Source organism: Prionailurus bengalensis, chromosome E1 (genome assembly GCF_016509475.1).
Source record: "Prionailurus bengalensis isolate Pbe53 chromosome E1, Fcat_Pben_1.1_paternal_pri, whole genome shotgun sequence".
NCBI classification, from domain to species: Eukaryota; Metazoa; Chordata; class Mammalia; order Carnivora; family Felidae; genus Prionailurus; species Prionailurus bengalensis.
In genome coordinates, this window is record NC_057347.1 from 60448680 (window position 1) to 60464796 (window position 16117).

General features: G+C 59.6%; 1 protein-coding gene across 1 annotated transcript; it reads left to right on the forward strand.

The window, feature by feature from the left end:
• Nucleotides 1-7913: 7913 nt before the first annotated feature.
• Nucleotides 7914-13820, forward strand: UTS2R (urotensin 2 receptor). The gene is made up of 2 exons (XM_043585463.1): nucleotides 7914-8112; nucleotides 10250-13820. The coding sequence occupies exon 2, from the start codon at nucleotides 10325-10327 to the stop codon at nucleotides 11447-11449; it is 1125 nt and encodes a 374-aa protein (XP_043441398.1). The 5' UTR covers nucleotides 7914-8112; nucleotides 10250-10324; the 3' UTR covers nucleotides 11450-13820.
• The last annotated feature ends 2297 nt before the right edge of the window (nucleotides 13821-16117 follow it).

Consider the following 16117-nt stretch of genomic DNA (forward strand, 5'->3'; position numbering starts at 1 on the left):
AAGGACCAGCCTCCCAGGGTGCTGCTCCTTCTCAGGAGTAGGGTGCTCTAGCAGACACAGGGCGCCGTGGGCAGAGAAGATGCTGTGAAGCAGTCGGTTCTCCTTGGAAATGACTGATCTGGAGGTTTCTGAAGCCCTCTGTTGGTGTCTCTGGGTGACACAGCCTTCCCATGATTCAAGGGTGGGCTGTATCTCTTTCAGTGACAGACACAGGTCCACTCCGGAGGGTTTTACTGTGAGTTAGGGTTACCCCTAGCAACTTTGAGGGCAGTCTCCCTCCTGTGTGTGCAGAAGCCAGGCTCCCGGTTAAATCATGAAGGCCTCTGATGCTAATTAAGTGGTGGCAAAGCAATCATGCAGCACGAGTTTGCAACCCTGCACTTCAACAGCCCTGATAATTCTACAAGAGTTTAGTGAGTTGGAGTCCGTTGGGACACGTGCCTGGCTCCTCTCCCAAACAAACCCAGCCTGGTCTTGCCTTCGTCCCCTCTCCATCCCTCCAGGTTAAACAGTCCATTCATCCATTATTCCAGCCAACCCTTGTTTGGGGCAGCCTCTTTTTGTTTTTCCTCAATGACCAGGCTTCTTGGCAGTACTGGGGGTGCTGGTCAGGGCCAGGCAGTCCTCCGGCAGCGCCCAGGCGAGAGCTCCCCTCCATACCAGACTGCCGGTAGTGCCTGAGCACGTCCCACCTGAAAACAGAGAAGACACCGACTCACCAGGTGATGGCGAAAGCAAAACAAAAATGAAATCCTCCCAAAATGAAATATGTAGCCACCATCTGAATGACGTGCCCAGTAGGTAACCATGTAGGTACGTGTTCGTCACAGCACCGTTCACAGTCCAAATGGCCAGATGAAGGGGTGAACAAATGCGACACGTTCGTGCAACGGAGCGTTATTCACCATAAGAGGAGTGAGGCACTGGCGCACGCCACAGTGTGGACGAACTCCCAGAGCGTCACGCCCGGTGGGGGGAGGCCATGCCGTAGGACTCCACTCACGTGGATGTCTAATAGACAACTGCACAGAGACAGAGCTGATCATGCTTGCCAGGGACCGGGGGAAAGGGGGAAGCGGAGTCATTGCTCAACGGGTGTAGGGTCTCCTTTGGAGACACTGACAATGTTCTAGAACTGGATAGAGGTGACAGTTGCACAGTAGTTAATTGCATAATAGGTTATGAGAATTTCACCTCAAACTTAAAAAATCAAATGTGAAAGTCATAGCACATCAGTCCAGAGTAGAGATACCTGTGTGCTCGTCCCAGGGGACCCGTGAAAACAACCCCCACCCCCGAACGCCCTCAGACAGGGCTCCAATGCGAATTATTCTCTCCACTGAAAACAGCTGCATCCGTTCAGGCTGCTAAGGGCACGGCTGGCCCTCACGCTGCCTCAGATCACAGGGCGGATTTTCTCTCTGAATTTGAATCAGCACCACAAACAACTACACTCACTTGCATTCACAGCTCAGGCAGGTCCCTGTGGAGGGTCGTTCCTGTCCGATGTCCAGGCAGCAGTAAAAATTATTTGTTGTTGATCAGAAAACCGAATTTAACTGGGACCCCTGTATCCTATCAGGCGCCGCTGCACCAGCCCGAGGACAGACCCGCCTGTGGCATAGGAACCAGGCCCAGAGCGCAGGACACAGAGGGCAGGGGCCCGAGGGAGGGGCGGTGGACACCGAGCGTATGCCTCCTGGAGGGGGCCAGCGAGGCGTGGAATCCCTGCAGGTCCCGGAACATCCCCTCACCCCCGGGGCAGCTGCCCATCAGGCGGGGGCCCCATGACCCCAGAGCTGCTGCGTTTCCAAGAGAAGCAGGAGGTCAGGACTGGCCAGCTCTCCTGACGGTTTACGCCAGTAAGACCTCAATGGACACCATTGGGACGTACGTCTATGTGGCTGACCACAAGCACACTTGCGTCTCTTCCCTCCCCGGAGGGGCCTGCGCCAGTCTGAGCCCTCCCGCCCCAGGGTGTGAGGGGCTTCTTTGCGTTGGAGGAGATTTTCTCTGAGGTGGCCTGTGGTCTCCAGCAGCTGGACCCCAGGAGCTTGGAGGAAACCCAGCAGAGAAAAACAGAGTGTCTCCAATCCGCCCCTGAGTTTCCTTTGTTGGGGGGCAACGTGGGTGGAGGCGGTGCTTCAGGGAAGGAGACCTGCCCCATCTACAGACAGAAAGCCTTTATGTTTCTCAGGATTCTCTAGCACTTCCTGTCTTAGGTAGGAGGACAAATGGTGTCTGAGACTCTCCTCCCCCGACCCCAGGGTAGAGCAGGTGCTCAGGGTCACAGGCTGAGGGCTGGGCTGTAGTCACCGCCAGGACACGAGGAGGGGACGCTGAGTCCAGATGTAGCCCGTCCCCCAGAGGGCCCACGCACTGCAAGGAAGGGGGCGCTCCCCTCTGGAGTTTGACCTTCTGGCGACTCAGGCCTGGGGGCCTCTGGGCCTTGCTGCTGCAGCTGCTGCTGGAGCACAGGGCAGATATCCAGGTCCCCGGAGCAGGGGACACACGGCCACCTCGGCCTCAGCTGGGACACTGAGGTGGCCTGTCCCATCTCAGTCTCTGTCTTCAGCCTGCTGCCCGGCAGGTCACACTGCACGGGCCCCTAAGACTTAGCAGAACCTCCTCCTGCCACATCCCAGCAGCCCCGCAGCCCAGGTAGCCCCTCGGCCAGGACACCCTCCCGGACCCGCTCCCCTGGCCACCTGGGAGGTTTCTCCTCCCACTGCCAAGAGCCCAAATGGTGCTGCCCAGATGCAGGTCCCCCGGGGCCGGGTGGCCGGCCGTGTGCATGCTGAGCGCCACTCTCACCACGTAGACAGAAGACTCCCTGACGGCAGGGACCACGGCGTCGCCTTCATGTTCATCACCATCATCCTCCTAACAGCCCGTGGTTTCTGAGCGCCACCTGCGCACCTGCGTCGTGCAGCACTCACGCGCTTAAAGCTCATTGAAAACTCACGGCACTCTGACGAGGCCACTTCTACTTCCAGCGGCACTTGACAGACGAGGACGTTGAGGCACAGAGAGGTACGGTAACTCCCCCGAGGCCACCCAGTCGACAAGGGAAGGCCCCCGATTCCCACTGACGCGGCCGGAGTCCAGATCTCCTTGACCACCTCTGTGTCTGGCCCGGAGCCCTGCCGGAGTCAGTCTGGTCAGCTGCTGGCCCTTGGGATGGGGTGGAGGGGGTCCCCGGAAACCAGCCAGGATGCATGCGGTGGAATACGCCAGAGCCTTTCAGAGGGGTGAAGGAGCTCTTGTTTTTCCGATGGAGAGAAAACAGAAGATTGGAAAAGGATAAGTATAGTACAGTCCCATTTATGAACATTTTAAAGCACATTATGAATTGCACACGGGAAGTACCTGGCCAAAAAAAAAGTTTGCGAGTTGCTCCAAAGTCGGGGCAGTGGCGCTCTAGGGAGGGGGGGAGAAGGGGAGTGAGGGCTATGGATGTATTATTTCCTAAAACAACAATCTGAAACAAATACTGAAAATACAGTCATTTGATCTAGATGGTGGTCACAGTTACGTGTTATATACTGAGCGAGAGTAAAAATGATGATAGTGGCGGCGATGCTGGTCGTGGAGGTGGTGGGGACGGTGGTGACGGTCATGGGGATGGTGATGCTAGTGGTGATGTTGGCGGGTGGTTACAGTGACCATGGTGATGTGATGGTGATGGTGATGGTGATGGTGATGGTGATGTGATGGTGAAGGAAGTTCCCAGGAGAGATGTACAGGGACAGGACACCCACCGCTTTGAAGAGGCCCCTCCATTAGTTTTGGGGCTGGGGCACCCCACTGCTGCTTTCATGGATGGGGTCGATGGTCCTCAGGAAGGAAGTGGAGCTCCTGAACTTGTTTCGGAGGCAGATAGGAGGAGTAGGGCCACCATGCTGAGGGAAAGGACCCTCTGCACACTGCTACATGGACATTGTCAGGAGTTACACTCCACGGATGCACATGGCCTTGGTTAAACTGCTTGCGGGAGAAATCTGGAACCCCTGCAGTTTCTACCCTCACTTGGACATCAAGTCCCACCTTTGAAGACCCCAGAATGGCTCTCAGGGGCTTTGCAAACAGCCTTTTTACTCAGAACCGAGGTTTTGTAGACCTTAATCAGGCCTTTTCCGCAGGTCACCAAGCCTGAGTAGCCCCACTGGGACCGGGGAGGCTGCAGTGTTCAGACCCACGGTACCTCTCCAAGAGGTGGGGACCCACGTACCTTCCCCAGGGGACGAAGGGTCAGGACTGGGAGAAGACATTGTTTCGTGCACTTGAAATTTCTCCCCACTCACCCTGCACCTCAGCTTCCCCAAGCTTGGACATTTTCTTTTAATGTTTATTTATTTTAGAGAGAGAGAGAGAGAGAGCATGCACACGAGCGGAGGAGAGGCAGAGTGAGAGGGAGACAGAGGATCCAAAATGGGCTCTGCTCTGACAGCAGAGAGCCCGTCATGGGGCTCAAATTCACAAACCACAAGACCGTGACCTGAGCCGAAGTCGGACACTCAACCGACTGAGCCAGCCAGGCGCCCCCACCAAGGACATGTTAAGTCAGGGGAGCACTCTGCACCTGACACTGCTCTGTGCGAGCTCAAGTGCTTGCTCAGATGCCGGAGGCTCTCCACTGATTAACAGGGGTCACCCCCAACTGGAGACCTGTGTTTGTCTGAGCTGTTTAGAACCAGGACTGGAAAATGTGCAGCTTCTGAAATTGAAAGCAAAGGGCAACATTAGCAGCATCACCAAGGGAAGGGTCTTCTGGAAAAGTGCAGTTAGCCACTGACTACAGAGGAGTCCTGGGGAGGCCATGGGGCAGCCAGGCAGGTACATCCCTGCCGGGACCTTCTGGGGCCGGGCGTCCTCAGCTGTGGGCTGTGCAGGGCGCCCATGGCCCTGCCTGAGTTCCGGATGGGGCTACAGCCTGGCCGTTTCTGCCAAGGTGGGCCTCGTCCCACAGACAGCCTTTGCCTGGACCCTGCCAGGGGTGCGCTTCCCCACCCCCTAGTCCTGCCTCCTCCCCTTTATCCTTCTCTGGCCGGTTTGTTTTAAGGGGAAGAAAGGAGGCAGTGACAAGAATGTGCCTCTTTGACAAGTCTGTGCTGGGGCTGAATGGGGCACCTGTTAAGAAGCCAGATTTCTGTCTATGGAACCTCATTTTCCACAGAATTTAGTAATGCAATTGGAAATGAGTTCTTACAGAAAAATTATTATTTCAAAATATAATGAACCCAAAAAGCAAAGTTAAATTCACATTTATGGGAAGTGAGGGTTTTAGGATTATAATTTATGATTTAATGGTCCATATAGTGAATCACAGTCACGCAGGGTTACTTTTGCACAGAGCACAATAGATTTGTGGGGCCCCCACAACTCCTGAGGGCAGCAACAGCCCCAAATTCCCATTTCTCGCAGGAACCCTGGCCCCGTGCCCCTGCCCCTGGCTCTGGACTGAGCAGTGAGCCTCTCAGGTCCAGGCTGAGTCACCACGCAGAAGAGGAAGGTTCTCGGTGTCCCCCACCGACAAGGGCTGCCCCTGGCCACCAGCACCTTCGGGCCCCTCCCTACCTTCCTCTCCCCACGCCTGGCTCCTGTTGCCCAGCCCCTTCCCCACTGTCTGCGGGTCTGTCCAGCAAGCACGCTGGATGTGCGCCTGTCCTTTCCTCGTGGTGCAAATGGAGAGAGGGCCGTGGGCTGTGTGGCCTGTGACTCTGCAGGACCAGGAGAGGAGACACAAAGGTGGATCCTGGAAGGGCAGGGAGCTGACCCATGTTTTTGATGATGACTGTCCTTGGTCATCTGTACCTCCCAGTCTGTGGCCCTGAGGGCTCAGGCCTCAGGCTGAGCTGCTCGGCCACCTTGGCAGCTGGCCAAGGGCTGTAACCTGGAGGTTTCTGTGACCGGACACTCTTGGGTTATGGGGGTGTTTGGACCAAAGGCGGCAGATAAGCCCCAACATGCTAAGCCCCATCAGACTGAGTCACCTGCCCATGGAGGGAGAGGGTGAGAGTCAGACCCGTCTATGAGTCAGTCCACTTGTCTAAGAGCAGTGAGACTCTCCTGTACTGAGATCCACAGGCTCAGGTCTCCATCTGCCAGCGAGGAGTGGGGAGCAGTGTTCATAGAGTGCCGGGCTCCCTGAGAATGATGGAGCTGTCTGAAAAGACCTGACAAGGGGCGCCTGGGTGGCTCAGTCGGCTAAGCGTCCGACTTCGGCTCAGGTCATGATCTCACGGTCCGTGAGTTTGAGCCCCGCGTCGGGCTCTGTGCTGACCGCTCAGAGCCTGGAGCCTGTTTCAGATTCTGTGTCTCCCTCTCTCTGACCCTCCCCTGTTCATGCTCTGTCTCTCTCTGTCTCAAAAGTAAATAAATGTTAAAAAAAAAATTGAAAAGACCTGACAATAAGGATGGTTAAGATTTTTCAGCGATAAAGGAAAGAATAGCATGCACAAAAGGGGCGGGAAATTGTTAAACAAAACAGCTTCCAGAGGGGGCATAGCCAGTGGTCACAGATGAAGGACAGAACGTGGGTCATACACACAATGGAACCTTATTCAGCAGTGAAAAGGAAGTTCAGACACTACACGGATGACCCTTTAGAACATTATAGTAAGGGAAAGAAACCAGACATTAAAGGACAAATTCTGTATGACGGCCCTCACAGGGAGTGACACCCATAGAGACATAAGATTCGGGGTGGAGACACTGTTTGATGGGACAGTTCCAGATTGGGAAAAGGAAAAACTTGGAGATGGTGATGGTTGCACAATGTGAATGTCATTAATGCCACTGGGTCATGGCCTGGTCAGTCTCTCAACACCCCCCCCCACTGTCCCCCTGCAGCTTGCACGCAGGTCCAGGGCCTGATTGACAACCAAGAGTCCCAGGAGCTCAGGGAAACTGAGGGGAGCAGGCACAGAGGGGCGAGGCGTCTGTTTCACTCAGGGTGAGCCCTGCTCAGACTCCCACTTGGGCTGCCGGCCACTGACCGCGACCTGTGGTCCTTGGCCCTAGTGTTCCAGCTCCTGCCTTTTCTCACCCGGGGAGGCGCCCCCTAACCCCGTCTGCCTCTCCCCTCGACACCCGCTCCTGCCTCCTCACCTCTCTCCCAGCGGGAATGATCCCACTTGTGCTGGACTCTTCTCTGGCCAACACCGCCACGCCCCCTGCCATGCCCCCTCCCTCCAGCACCACCCCCACACTGCCCCCTTTGGTCCAGCACTGCCTCCGCACCTCCCCCTCCCTCCAGCACCGCCCCCCCGCACCACCCCCTCCCTCCAGCACCACGCCCGCACCTCCCCCTGCCTCCAGCACCGCCCCTCCCGCACCGCCCCCTTTCTCCAGCACCGCCCCCCTCACCGCCCCTCCCTCCACACCGCCCCCTCCCTCCATCACCGCCCCCCGCACCGCCCCCCATTCCTCCAGCACCGCCCCCCTCACCGCCCCCTCACTCCAGCACCGCCCCCCGCACCGCCTCCATGCCTCCAGCACCGACCCCGCACCTCCCCCTCCCCCCAGCACCTCCCCCCCGCTCCGCCCCCATTTCTCCAGCACCGCCTTCCGCACCGCCCCCTCCCCCAGCACTGCCCCCCATTCCTCCAACACCACCCCCCGCACCGCCCCCATTCCTCCAGCACCGCCCCCCGCACCGCCCCCTCCCCCAGCACCGCCCCCCATTCCTCCAGCACCGCCCCCAGCACCGCCCCCTCCCCCCAGCACCGCCCCCCTTTCCTCCAGCACCGCCCCCCGCACCGCCCCCTCACTCCAGCACCGCCCCCATTCCTCCAGCACCGCCCCCAGCACCGCCCCCCATTCCTCCAGCACCGCCCCCCGCACCGCCCCCTCCCTCCAGCACCGCCCCCACGCCCCCAAGCGCCCCCAGCCGCGTCCGCTCCTTCCAGCGCCCCCCTCGGCCCCGGGTTATTAATACCCGCGCGGCGCATTCTCAGCTGGCGGCGGGGCAGGTGGCGGCGACGACCCGGGTCCGGGTCCGGACGCGAGTGCGGCTTTCCCGGTGGGACCTAGGGGCGGGCGCCCCTCCGCCGACCCGGGAACTTGGGGACGTGCTCGGTGACCCAGGACTCGGGACGGACCCCACGCTTGGTAAGTGAGGAGCAGGACACCAGCGCGAGTGCGCGGCCGGGGCTGGGGGCGTGGGGCTGTCAGGGAGCAGGACAGGGGCGTCGAGGCAAAGGGGCGTCCGGGTGTCGGGGCGCCCTCCCGCCGGCCCCGCGGTGCCTGGCATGGGCTGCTTGCGGACTGTGAGCGCAAGGCCCTCTTGGAAGCCGCAGGATCTGGGCGGGCGGGGGGGGGGGCGCTTCACATCCCTCCTGGTGGTCCCTCCCTCAAGGCCTGCAGCCCTCAGCATGGGGGGTACAGGGGCACCCTGGCCGGGCACCCGACCGGAGGCTGGGCCGGTCCTCAGAGCACGCGGGGCTCTGGTCACTGAGGGTGGGACAGTCCAGACTCACCGTTGTTATTACCGCCACTGGACGTGCAGAGGGAGAACGCCTGAAGCCATTATTATCCCTGGACACCGGGACGTGGGGTGACACAGACCCCGCCCCCTGCAGTTAAGTATCCCACTTTTTTTGGGGGGGGCGGTTCTTCTTGTGAGGATAATCTTCGTCCAGGAAGCACAGGTCTTAAGTACATGTGTCTGTGTCCATGCGTGTGACCACCACCCAGATCAGGACATAGCCTGCTTCAGTCCCACCCCCCGAGGACTCCCCAGTGCCCCTACCAGTTGACAGAGTAGGTAACCACTACTCTGACCTCCACTGTCACAGAGCATCTTGCCGGTGCATGAAGGTCCCGTAAGGGCCCCACACAGCTGTGTTTTCTGTCTGGTTTCCTTCGCTCAACGTAGCATGGGCGAGTTTCCTCCAAGTTACCGACTCAAGCGGCAACCCCACCCACTTCACTGCTGCAGAGCACTTCTAGGGAGATGTCAGTCTGTTGATCCACGCTTCTACGTATGGAAGTTTGGGCTGTTTCCAGCTCTTGGGTATCAGAAATAAGCTGCTGTCAACGTTCTCACGCTTGTCTCTTTGTGGAGAATTGTACTTACTTCTCTCCGGGGGCAGACCCAGGCTCAGGAAGAGGACATGTCCCGCTTTACTGATGGTGCCACGTTGCTTTCCAAAGGGGCTGCGCCATTTCACGCTCCCACCGGCTCCTCCGTCAGCCCAGACACCTGTATCTGTTTTCTGATCGTAGCCATTAGGTTGGGCGCACTGTGGTTTTGAACTCTGCTTCCCTGACGACTGATGATGTTGAGCATTTCTTCATGTGCTTCTGGGCCATTTGGGTACTTCTTTTGAAAAGTTCCTGTTCAAATCTCTTTTTTTCTCCCTCCAATTGAGTCCTTAGTCTGTGTCTATTTAGTTCTTTCATATATTTTGGTTAGTAGTTCTTTGTCTTCTGAAAGTCTTTTCCTGGTTCATGATTTAATTTACATTTTTACTCTCAGCAAAGTCGCTGATTTTAATGAAGTCCACCTGCTTGGTCTCCTGTTTCATTTCAAGTGTTTTCTGTTCTTTTTTGAGAAATCTTTGCCTGCCCGTGGTCACGCAGGTATTCTGCATTTCTTCCAGAAGCTAGCTAGCTTGGTTGATTTAACCTATTATACACAGGTCCACAATCCACCTTGAATTATTTTGTGAATGGCATGAGGTAGGAATCAAGGCTCATTTCCCCCCTGTGGATAAAGAGAGATTACAGGTGCTTCCCCCTGTTTGCCAGGGGGAATATTTTCCTGGTTTAACTTTTAAAATCAGTGAATATTACTTTAGTAATCTAAACACATTTTTTTGAAGTGTGCAGGAGAAAACAGTTGGGAGAAAGGACTCTGTGAATAGCACAGCCCTCGGCCTGCAGAGGACTCCTGGCTCCACCCACTGCTGACCCCCTGGGGCTGCCCTGCGGTGTTCTGGTTTGCAGAAAAGACCAGTCAACCCCACAGGCCTTTGGACTTGCTCTGAGGCTGGGCTGGGGGTGCTGCGGAGGCATGCACTAGGGACAGCTGGTCTGGGTGGTTCTCTGGGCCCCCTGGAAAGCTGGGGAAAATGAGGTAGAGCCGTAGGGCTCTGAACAGAGAGTCCCCAAAGGGGCATCGGGAGACGATGAGGCTTGTCCCTCTGCAGGCCCCTGAGCCCGGTGGGGACTGTGCCCTCACACAGCCTTCTGGAAGCGTGGTGGTTGCCTCAGCTGCATCTTTAATGAGCGTCTTCTCCCACAGAGCACGCTTGTTGCCCACAGATGCCCCCTCCCCGTCCAAAGGAGCAGCACGCCCCCGCACGGAGCCCCGCGTGAGATGGCGCTGAGCCCCGCGCCCGTGAGCAGTTTCCCCGAGCCGTCTGCTGCCCCCAACGCATCCCTCAACCGCTCGTGGGCCAGCCCCACAGAGCCCAGCTCCCTGGAGGACCTGGTGGCCACGGGTGCCATCGGGGCAGTGCTGTCGGCCATGGGCGTGGTGGGCGTGGCCGGCAACGCGTACACGCTGGTGGTCATGTGCCGCGTCCTGCACACCTCAGCCTCCATGTCTGTCTATGTCGTCAACCTGGCGCTGGCCGACCTCCTCTACCTGCTCAGCATCCCCTTCATCGTGGCCACCTACGTCACCAAGGAGTGGCACTTTGGCGACGTGGGCTGCCGAGTTCTCTTCAGCCTGGACTTCCTGACCATGCACGCCAGCATCTTCACCCTGACCGTCATGAGCAGCGAGCGCTACGCCGCGGTGCTGAGGCCGCTGGACACGGTGCAGCGCTCCAAGGGTTACCGCAAGGTCCTCGCCCTGGGCACGTGGCTGCTGGCGCTGCTGCTGGCGCTGCCCATGATGCTGGCCATCCGGCTGGTCCACAGGGGCCACAAGAGCCTCTGCCTCCCGGTGTGGGGCCCGCGTGCCCACCGCGCCTACCTGACCCTGCTCTTCGGGACGAGCATCGTGGGGCCCGGCACGGTCATCGGGCTGCTGTACGTGCGCCTGGCCCGGGCCTACTGGCTGTCCCAGCGGGCCTCCTTCACGCAGACGCGGCGGCTGCCCAACCCCAAGGTGCTCTACCTCATCCTGGGCATCGTGCTGCTCTTCTGGGCCTGCTTCCTGCCCTTCTGGCTGTGGCAGCTCCTCGCCCAGTACCGCGGGGCCCAGACGCTGACGCCGCGCACTGCGCGCATCGTCAACTACCTGACCACCTGCCTCACCTATGGCAACAGCTGCGTCAACCCCTTCCTCTACACGCTGCTCACCAAGAATTACCGCGAGTACCGCCGGCGCTCGCTCCGCGCCAGGAGTGCCCGCGGGCCCGCCGGCGCCGGCCACTCCCTGCCGTGCCGGGTCCGCTTCCAGCGCGGCTCCGGCCACTCGCTGTGCTCCAGCAGCCAGCAGGCCACCGAGACCATCACCCTGTCTCCGGCGGCCTCTAGAGCGGTCTGCGCCTGAGCGTCCCGGGGCCCCACGTGAGCACCGGGGTCGAGAGGTGGGGGAGGCCTGAGTCCTGCAGGGAAGGGCCCCAGAATGCAGTCTGCCCCTGGAGCCCCTCCTAGGCCCCCACTGTCCCCCATCACTTAGTCTTCATCCAGAAAGTTCCCTGCTCTCCCTTCTGCATGGCTCAGTTCAGCATCAGCAGCCCAGCCATCTTCCTGGTACCCAGACCATCTAGGAGGGTCTGTGGGAGGGTCAGAGGGGTCCGTCAGGCCCGGAACCAGCTTCTGAAGACCATGGCCCACAGAGTTTTCACCACCCACAGCCGTAGACACAGTAAGTGCCCGGCCAGGGCCTGCTGGGACCCATGGCAGGCACATTCCTCTCCTGGCTGCGGTGTGGTCCCTGTGGCGCCGCTGTTCTGTGACCCATCCCTATCCCCGACCCTCCCAGCTCCCGCGTGGCTCCATTCCGCACAGTGTCAGCACTGGGACGATAAACCCTGAGCTCTGCGCCCCTGTCCCGGCTTGGCAGCGGGGATGGGCTGTGGAGGGGTGGGAAGCCTCTTCAGGATGCCTCCCACAGCATGGGGCGGGGCCCCTCGGTCTGCTCGGGGGGGACGCACATCTTCCTTTGCAGGGGCCTGGTCCAGCTGCCCTGACATGGTGGGCACGTGCCACCCAGCCTGCCGCAGGGTAGGAAAAGACAGCCCCACGTTGCTCGGGGAGGAGGGGGCAGCTGGGGGATGGCATTCCAGGGCAGGAACTGGGGGGTTCAGATCACACCCCTTTGCAGCATGGGAGTTTATCTCATGCCTCCTGCGTGCCGTGTCTGAGCTAGGCCTTCTGGGGACACTGAGGCCACCAGGCTCTGTCCACAGAGAGCCCACAGGGAAGGGTTCTAGACCTGTCCCCACCCCTCGCAGCCTCTCCACGCTACCCTGGGGCCCGGCTCCTACCCCACAGGCAGGTCTCAGCCTCAGCTTCATGTGAGACTCAGTACCATCCAGGCCCTTCCCGATCCCTTTCAAGGCCCCACTAGGATCCTTAATGTGGGGGTGGACAGCTCCTGCCCCTGCAGGCAGCCCCTGAAGGTGGGGTCTGCGGCCATTGGCCCCACTTGGGACCCCAAATGCTTTTGGAAGAGAATGGCCCTAGGTTTGCACTTTGCCCAAGACCCCAGGTCTCCGCTTCCCAAATCCTGATTTTAGGGTGTGCCAGGAAACCCCCAGCCTTGGAGACCAGAGATGCCCCCAAAGTGTCCCTGCAGCCCCCATTCATCTGCACATGAGAATGCTTTTTGCATCGTTTCTTGGAGCGGTACTGAGAAAGTTCCATTTTCGACCCCAAACTTAAGACCTGGATTGACACATCTTGTGTCAGAAGGGACCTGAGTGTCCTGCGTAATGCTCCCAGGAGTGCTGGACGCGGCTTCCAGGGACACAGAGGGAAGGGCAGGGGCAAAGGGCAGGCAGGGGGCACCATGTCCCCATGATGGGCTTGGGGGACACAGATGAGACCGGGGTCAGCAGTGTCCTGACCCCAGAGGCCTTGAGTGGCAGGGGTGGGGACAGGGTTTTTCCGAGATAGTAGTGAGGGCATGGAGGAATCTGGTGGGGTGAGGCCACCAGCAGGCTGGGGGGTCAGGCTAGGAAGCCCCTGATTCCGGAGTCAGGAGAAGCAAGGCAATGGCAGTAGCCCCAGGGCAATGGGGTGGGGGGACAGCCAGCAGGACAGTCCTGACTGCGGGGGCCAAGGCACATCCTTGAGAGAGAGGGAGTGGGAGCCGCAGGTCCTAGGAGACTTGAGGCTAGAGATTGACACACATGTAAACCCACACAGGCACCTGCACACACAAGCACACACACACACAGGCACAGGGGCAGGGCAGAAGTTTCTAGGGGCCTCATCCAGGGAAGAGGGAGAAGAGCCCCGGGAAAAGTGAGTCCCCTGTCAGGGCCGAGTCGGTACAGGGCAGACCCGTGGGCCAGGTTCTGCAGGCTGAGCTGGGGCCCAGGGGCCCTTTGGGAACACAAGGTAGAGGTCCCTGGCCCTGTGCACAAGCTGGACTTGGGACTCCTGCCTGTGTGCTTGTCTCTCCTGGTCACTCAGGGCCAAGCCTGCCCTGCCAGCCTCGCGGTACAGACCCTGAGCACAGGCTGGCACGGGTCTGCTGCCCCGGGACAGTCCATTCCATCCAGGTCTCCAAACCCCACGATGCTGGGACCTCAGGTAGCCCCAGCCTCCACTGGGGCAAGACAGGCTCAGCAGGGCGGGCTCCCCTGAGGCAGTGGGATCCAGGAGGGAGGGACTGCCTGGCGAAGGGCTGAAGCTTCAGGCGCAGGACAGGACGGCCAGAGGCTGCCGGCTTCACAGGCCTCGCACCCACCGGCCTAGGTCCGATAAGAAATGAAATCAAACTCCTGCCTCCCAGCAGCCCCCTCACCGCCTCCCCGAGAGACCCCCCCCACCCGTGGTGTCCATCGATTATCCTCTCTCTGCTACTGCACTCTTCCGGCCCCCAGTGCGGCCTCCCCTGGCCGACCCCCTCCCCTCTCCCCTGTCCCCCCACTGCTGCCCCCACCTCCGGGCACACCACTGCCTGGCGCTCTGCTGGGGCTGGCGTCCCACCTCCTGCCCGGCAGGCGACCCATCCAGGGTGCTTCAGAGTTTAAAATATGAGGCAGGGGCTCACATGCGGACACGATCGACACACACGTGTGCACCCTCTCCTAACATGTGCACTCGCCCCCACACTGCCACGTGGAGACCCAACAGGTTTGCTGTGGCCTCGCTGGCCTCTCTGGGCCCACTGACACTCCCCGTCCCTCACCCCTGGTACCCAGCACCCACTTAGTCAAGGCCAGGTGATTTATGGAGGCCTCGTCTGGCTCAAGACCCACGACCTGTCAGGCGCGGTGCCCGGCTTTATGGCTTCACCGGGCTTCTCTGCCTGCTCGGAGGCCAGGCTGGATCCTGCAGGGGGCGTCCCCTGCCTGTGCCCCCCACCCTCGCCAGGGCCTCAAATCCCAGTCTGGGCCCCCAGGGCTTTGAGGCTGCTGAAGGTCTAGGCCTTCTGAGCCGGGGCAGGAGCTGGAGCTCAGGAGGGCCTGGACCAGGGAGGGCTGCACTGGGAAGGTGCCGGGGTGTGCGGTCGCCCGGGGCCGAGCACGTGGTAGCTAGAGCTGAGCTCTGACACGTCCGGGCTTCTGTTGTTCAGTTACAGTTTTCTTGAGGCAAAACTACACACCGTGACATCCACCAATTAAAGTGCAACTAGTAATTCTGAGTCAATTTACAGAGCGGTGCAACCACTACCCAGTCCAATGTTAGGACGTCCGTCAGTCAGGGTGGCCCAGGAAACCAGGAGGACATAAGGTATAACGGATTTCTTTCGGGGCACCGGGGTGGTTCAGTCAGTTAGCGTCCGACTCCGGCTCAGATCACGATCTCACAGTTCACAAGTTTAAGCCCCGTGTCGGGCTCTGTGCTGACAGCTCAGAGCCTGACACCTGCTTCGGATTCTGTGTCTCCCTCTGCCTCTGCCGCTCCCCCACTCGCGCTCTGTCTCTCTATCCCTCTCTCAAAAAGAAAATAAACATTAAAAAAACAAAAAAGGATTTCTTTTAAGGAAATGACTCATGCAATGAGGAGGCTGGCAAGTCTGAAATGCGCGGTGTGGACCCAAGTTCAAGTTGCAGCTTCGGGTAGAATTTCTGCTTTTCTGGGCAGCCTCCTCCCTTTGCCCGGAAGGCTTTGAACTGAATGGCTGAGGCCCACCCGCCCACGTTAAGGAGAACAGTCTTCTTTGCTCAGAGTTAGCTGATTGCAGGTGTCCGTCCACGTCGCATCGGGGGGCAGCACCCCGTCCTGTCTTAGAGCTGAGTACTCACTGCGGGGTCACCTGAGGGACGTCCTGAGCACCTCCCCCCCCCCAGCGGGGACAGCACTACTCTGAGCAGGTGTGTGCACGTCTGTGTGCAGAGATGTTCTCATCCCGTGGGGAGGCTCCTATGGTATTGCAGGAATTGCCGGGCTGTTTTCCGGGCCGCACAGCTTCCGCGCCCGCAGGCCCCGGGGGCCCCCACCGCCGTCCTCCCTCCCGGTGCGCGCTGGTTTATAACAAAAGAGCGGCTGCTCCGGGTAGACCGGCTGAGGTCCGTGTCAGGACAGGGCTGCTCAGGGGCTCAGGGAGGGGCGGGTGGTGGAGGCTGGGCCACTGCCTTCCAACCAAAGGGAGCCCGGGCTTCATACTTGGAGTTCTGTCCCAGGAACCTGGACTTCCCCACCTGGTCACGTGTATGGGGGGAGACGCCACCGGCAGGCCCTTCGGGAGACAGGTGGTTTCATGGCCGTCGTCACTATGGACCCTCCTGGTTCTGTAGCATCTTGGGTCTAGGGATCGTCTGAGCCCCTTTTGGCCAGTTCCCTCTGTTTCTGAGAAGACATTGACCAGGTCCCTCCGTGCCCCTGTCCCTGGGAAGACAATGACCAGGGCCTCCGTCCCCTGACACAGGGAAGTCTCTGACCAGGCATGTCCCTGAGCCTGGCTGCCTTCAGATCAGGCTGGGCGACTGCAGGGCAGTCCCACAGGCTGAGGTTTTCCAACAGCTCCCAGGAGGGAGGAAGCCCGGCCGCTGAGGGCCTTCTCCGTGAATCCACATCACCTGGAGCAGAAGGGCTTTGG

Excerpts from the sequence above, each read along its gene's own strand:
- UTS2R (XM_043585463.1), top strand. The coding sequence starts at position 10,325 with ATGGCGCTGAGCCCCGCGCCCGTGAGCAGTTTCCCCGAGCCGTCTGCT.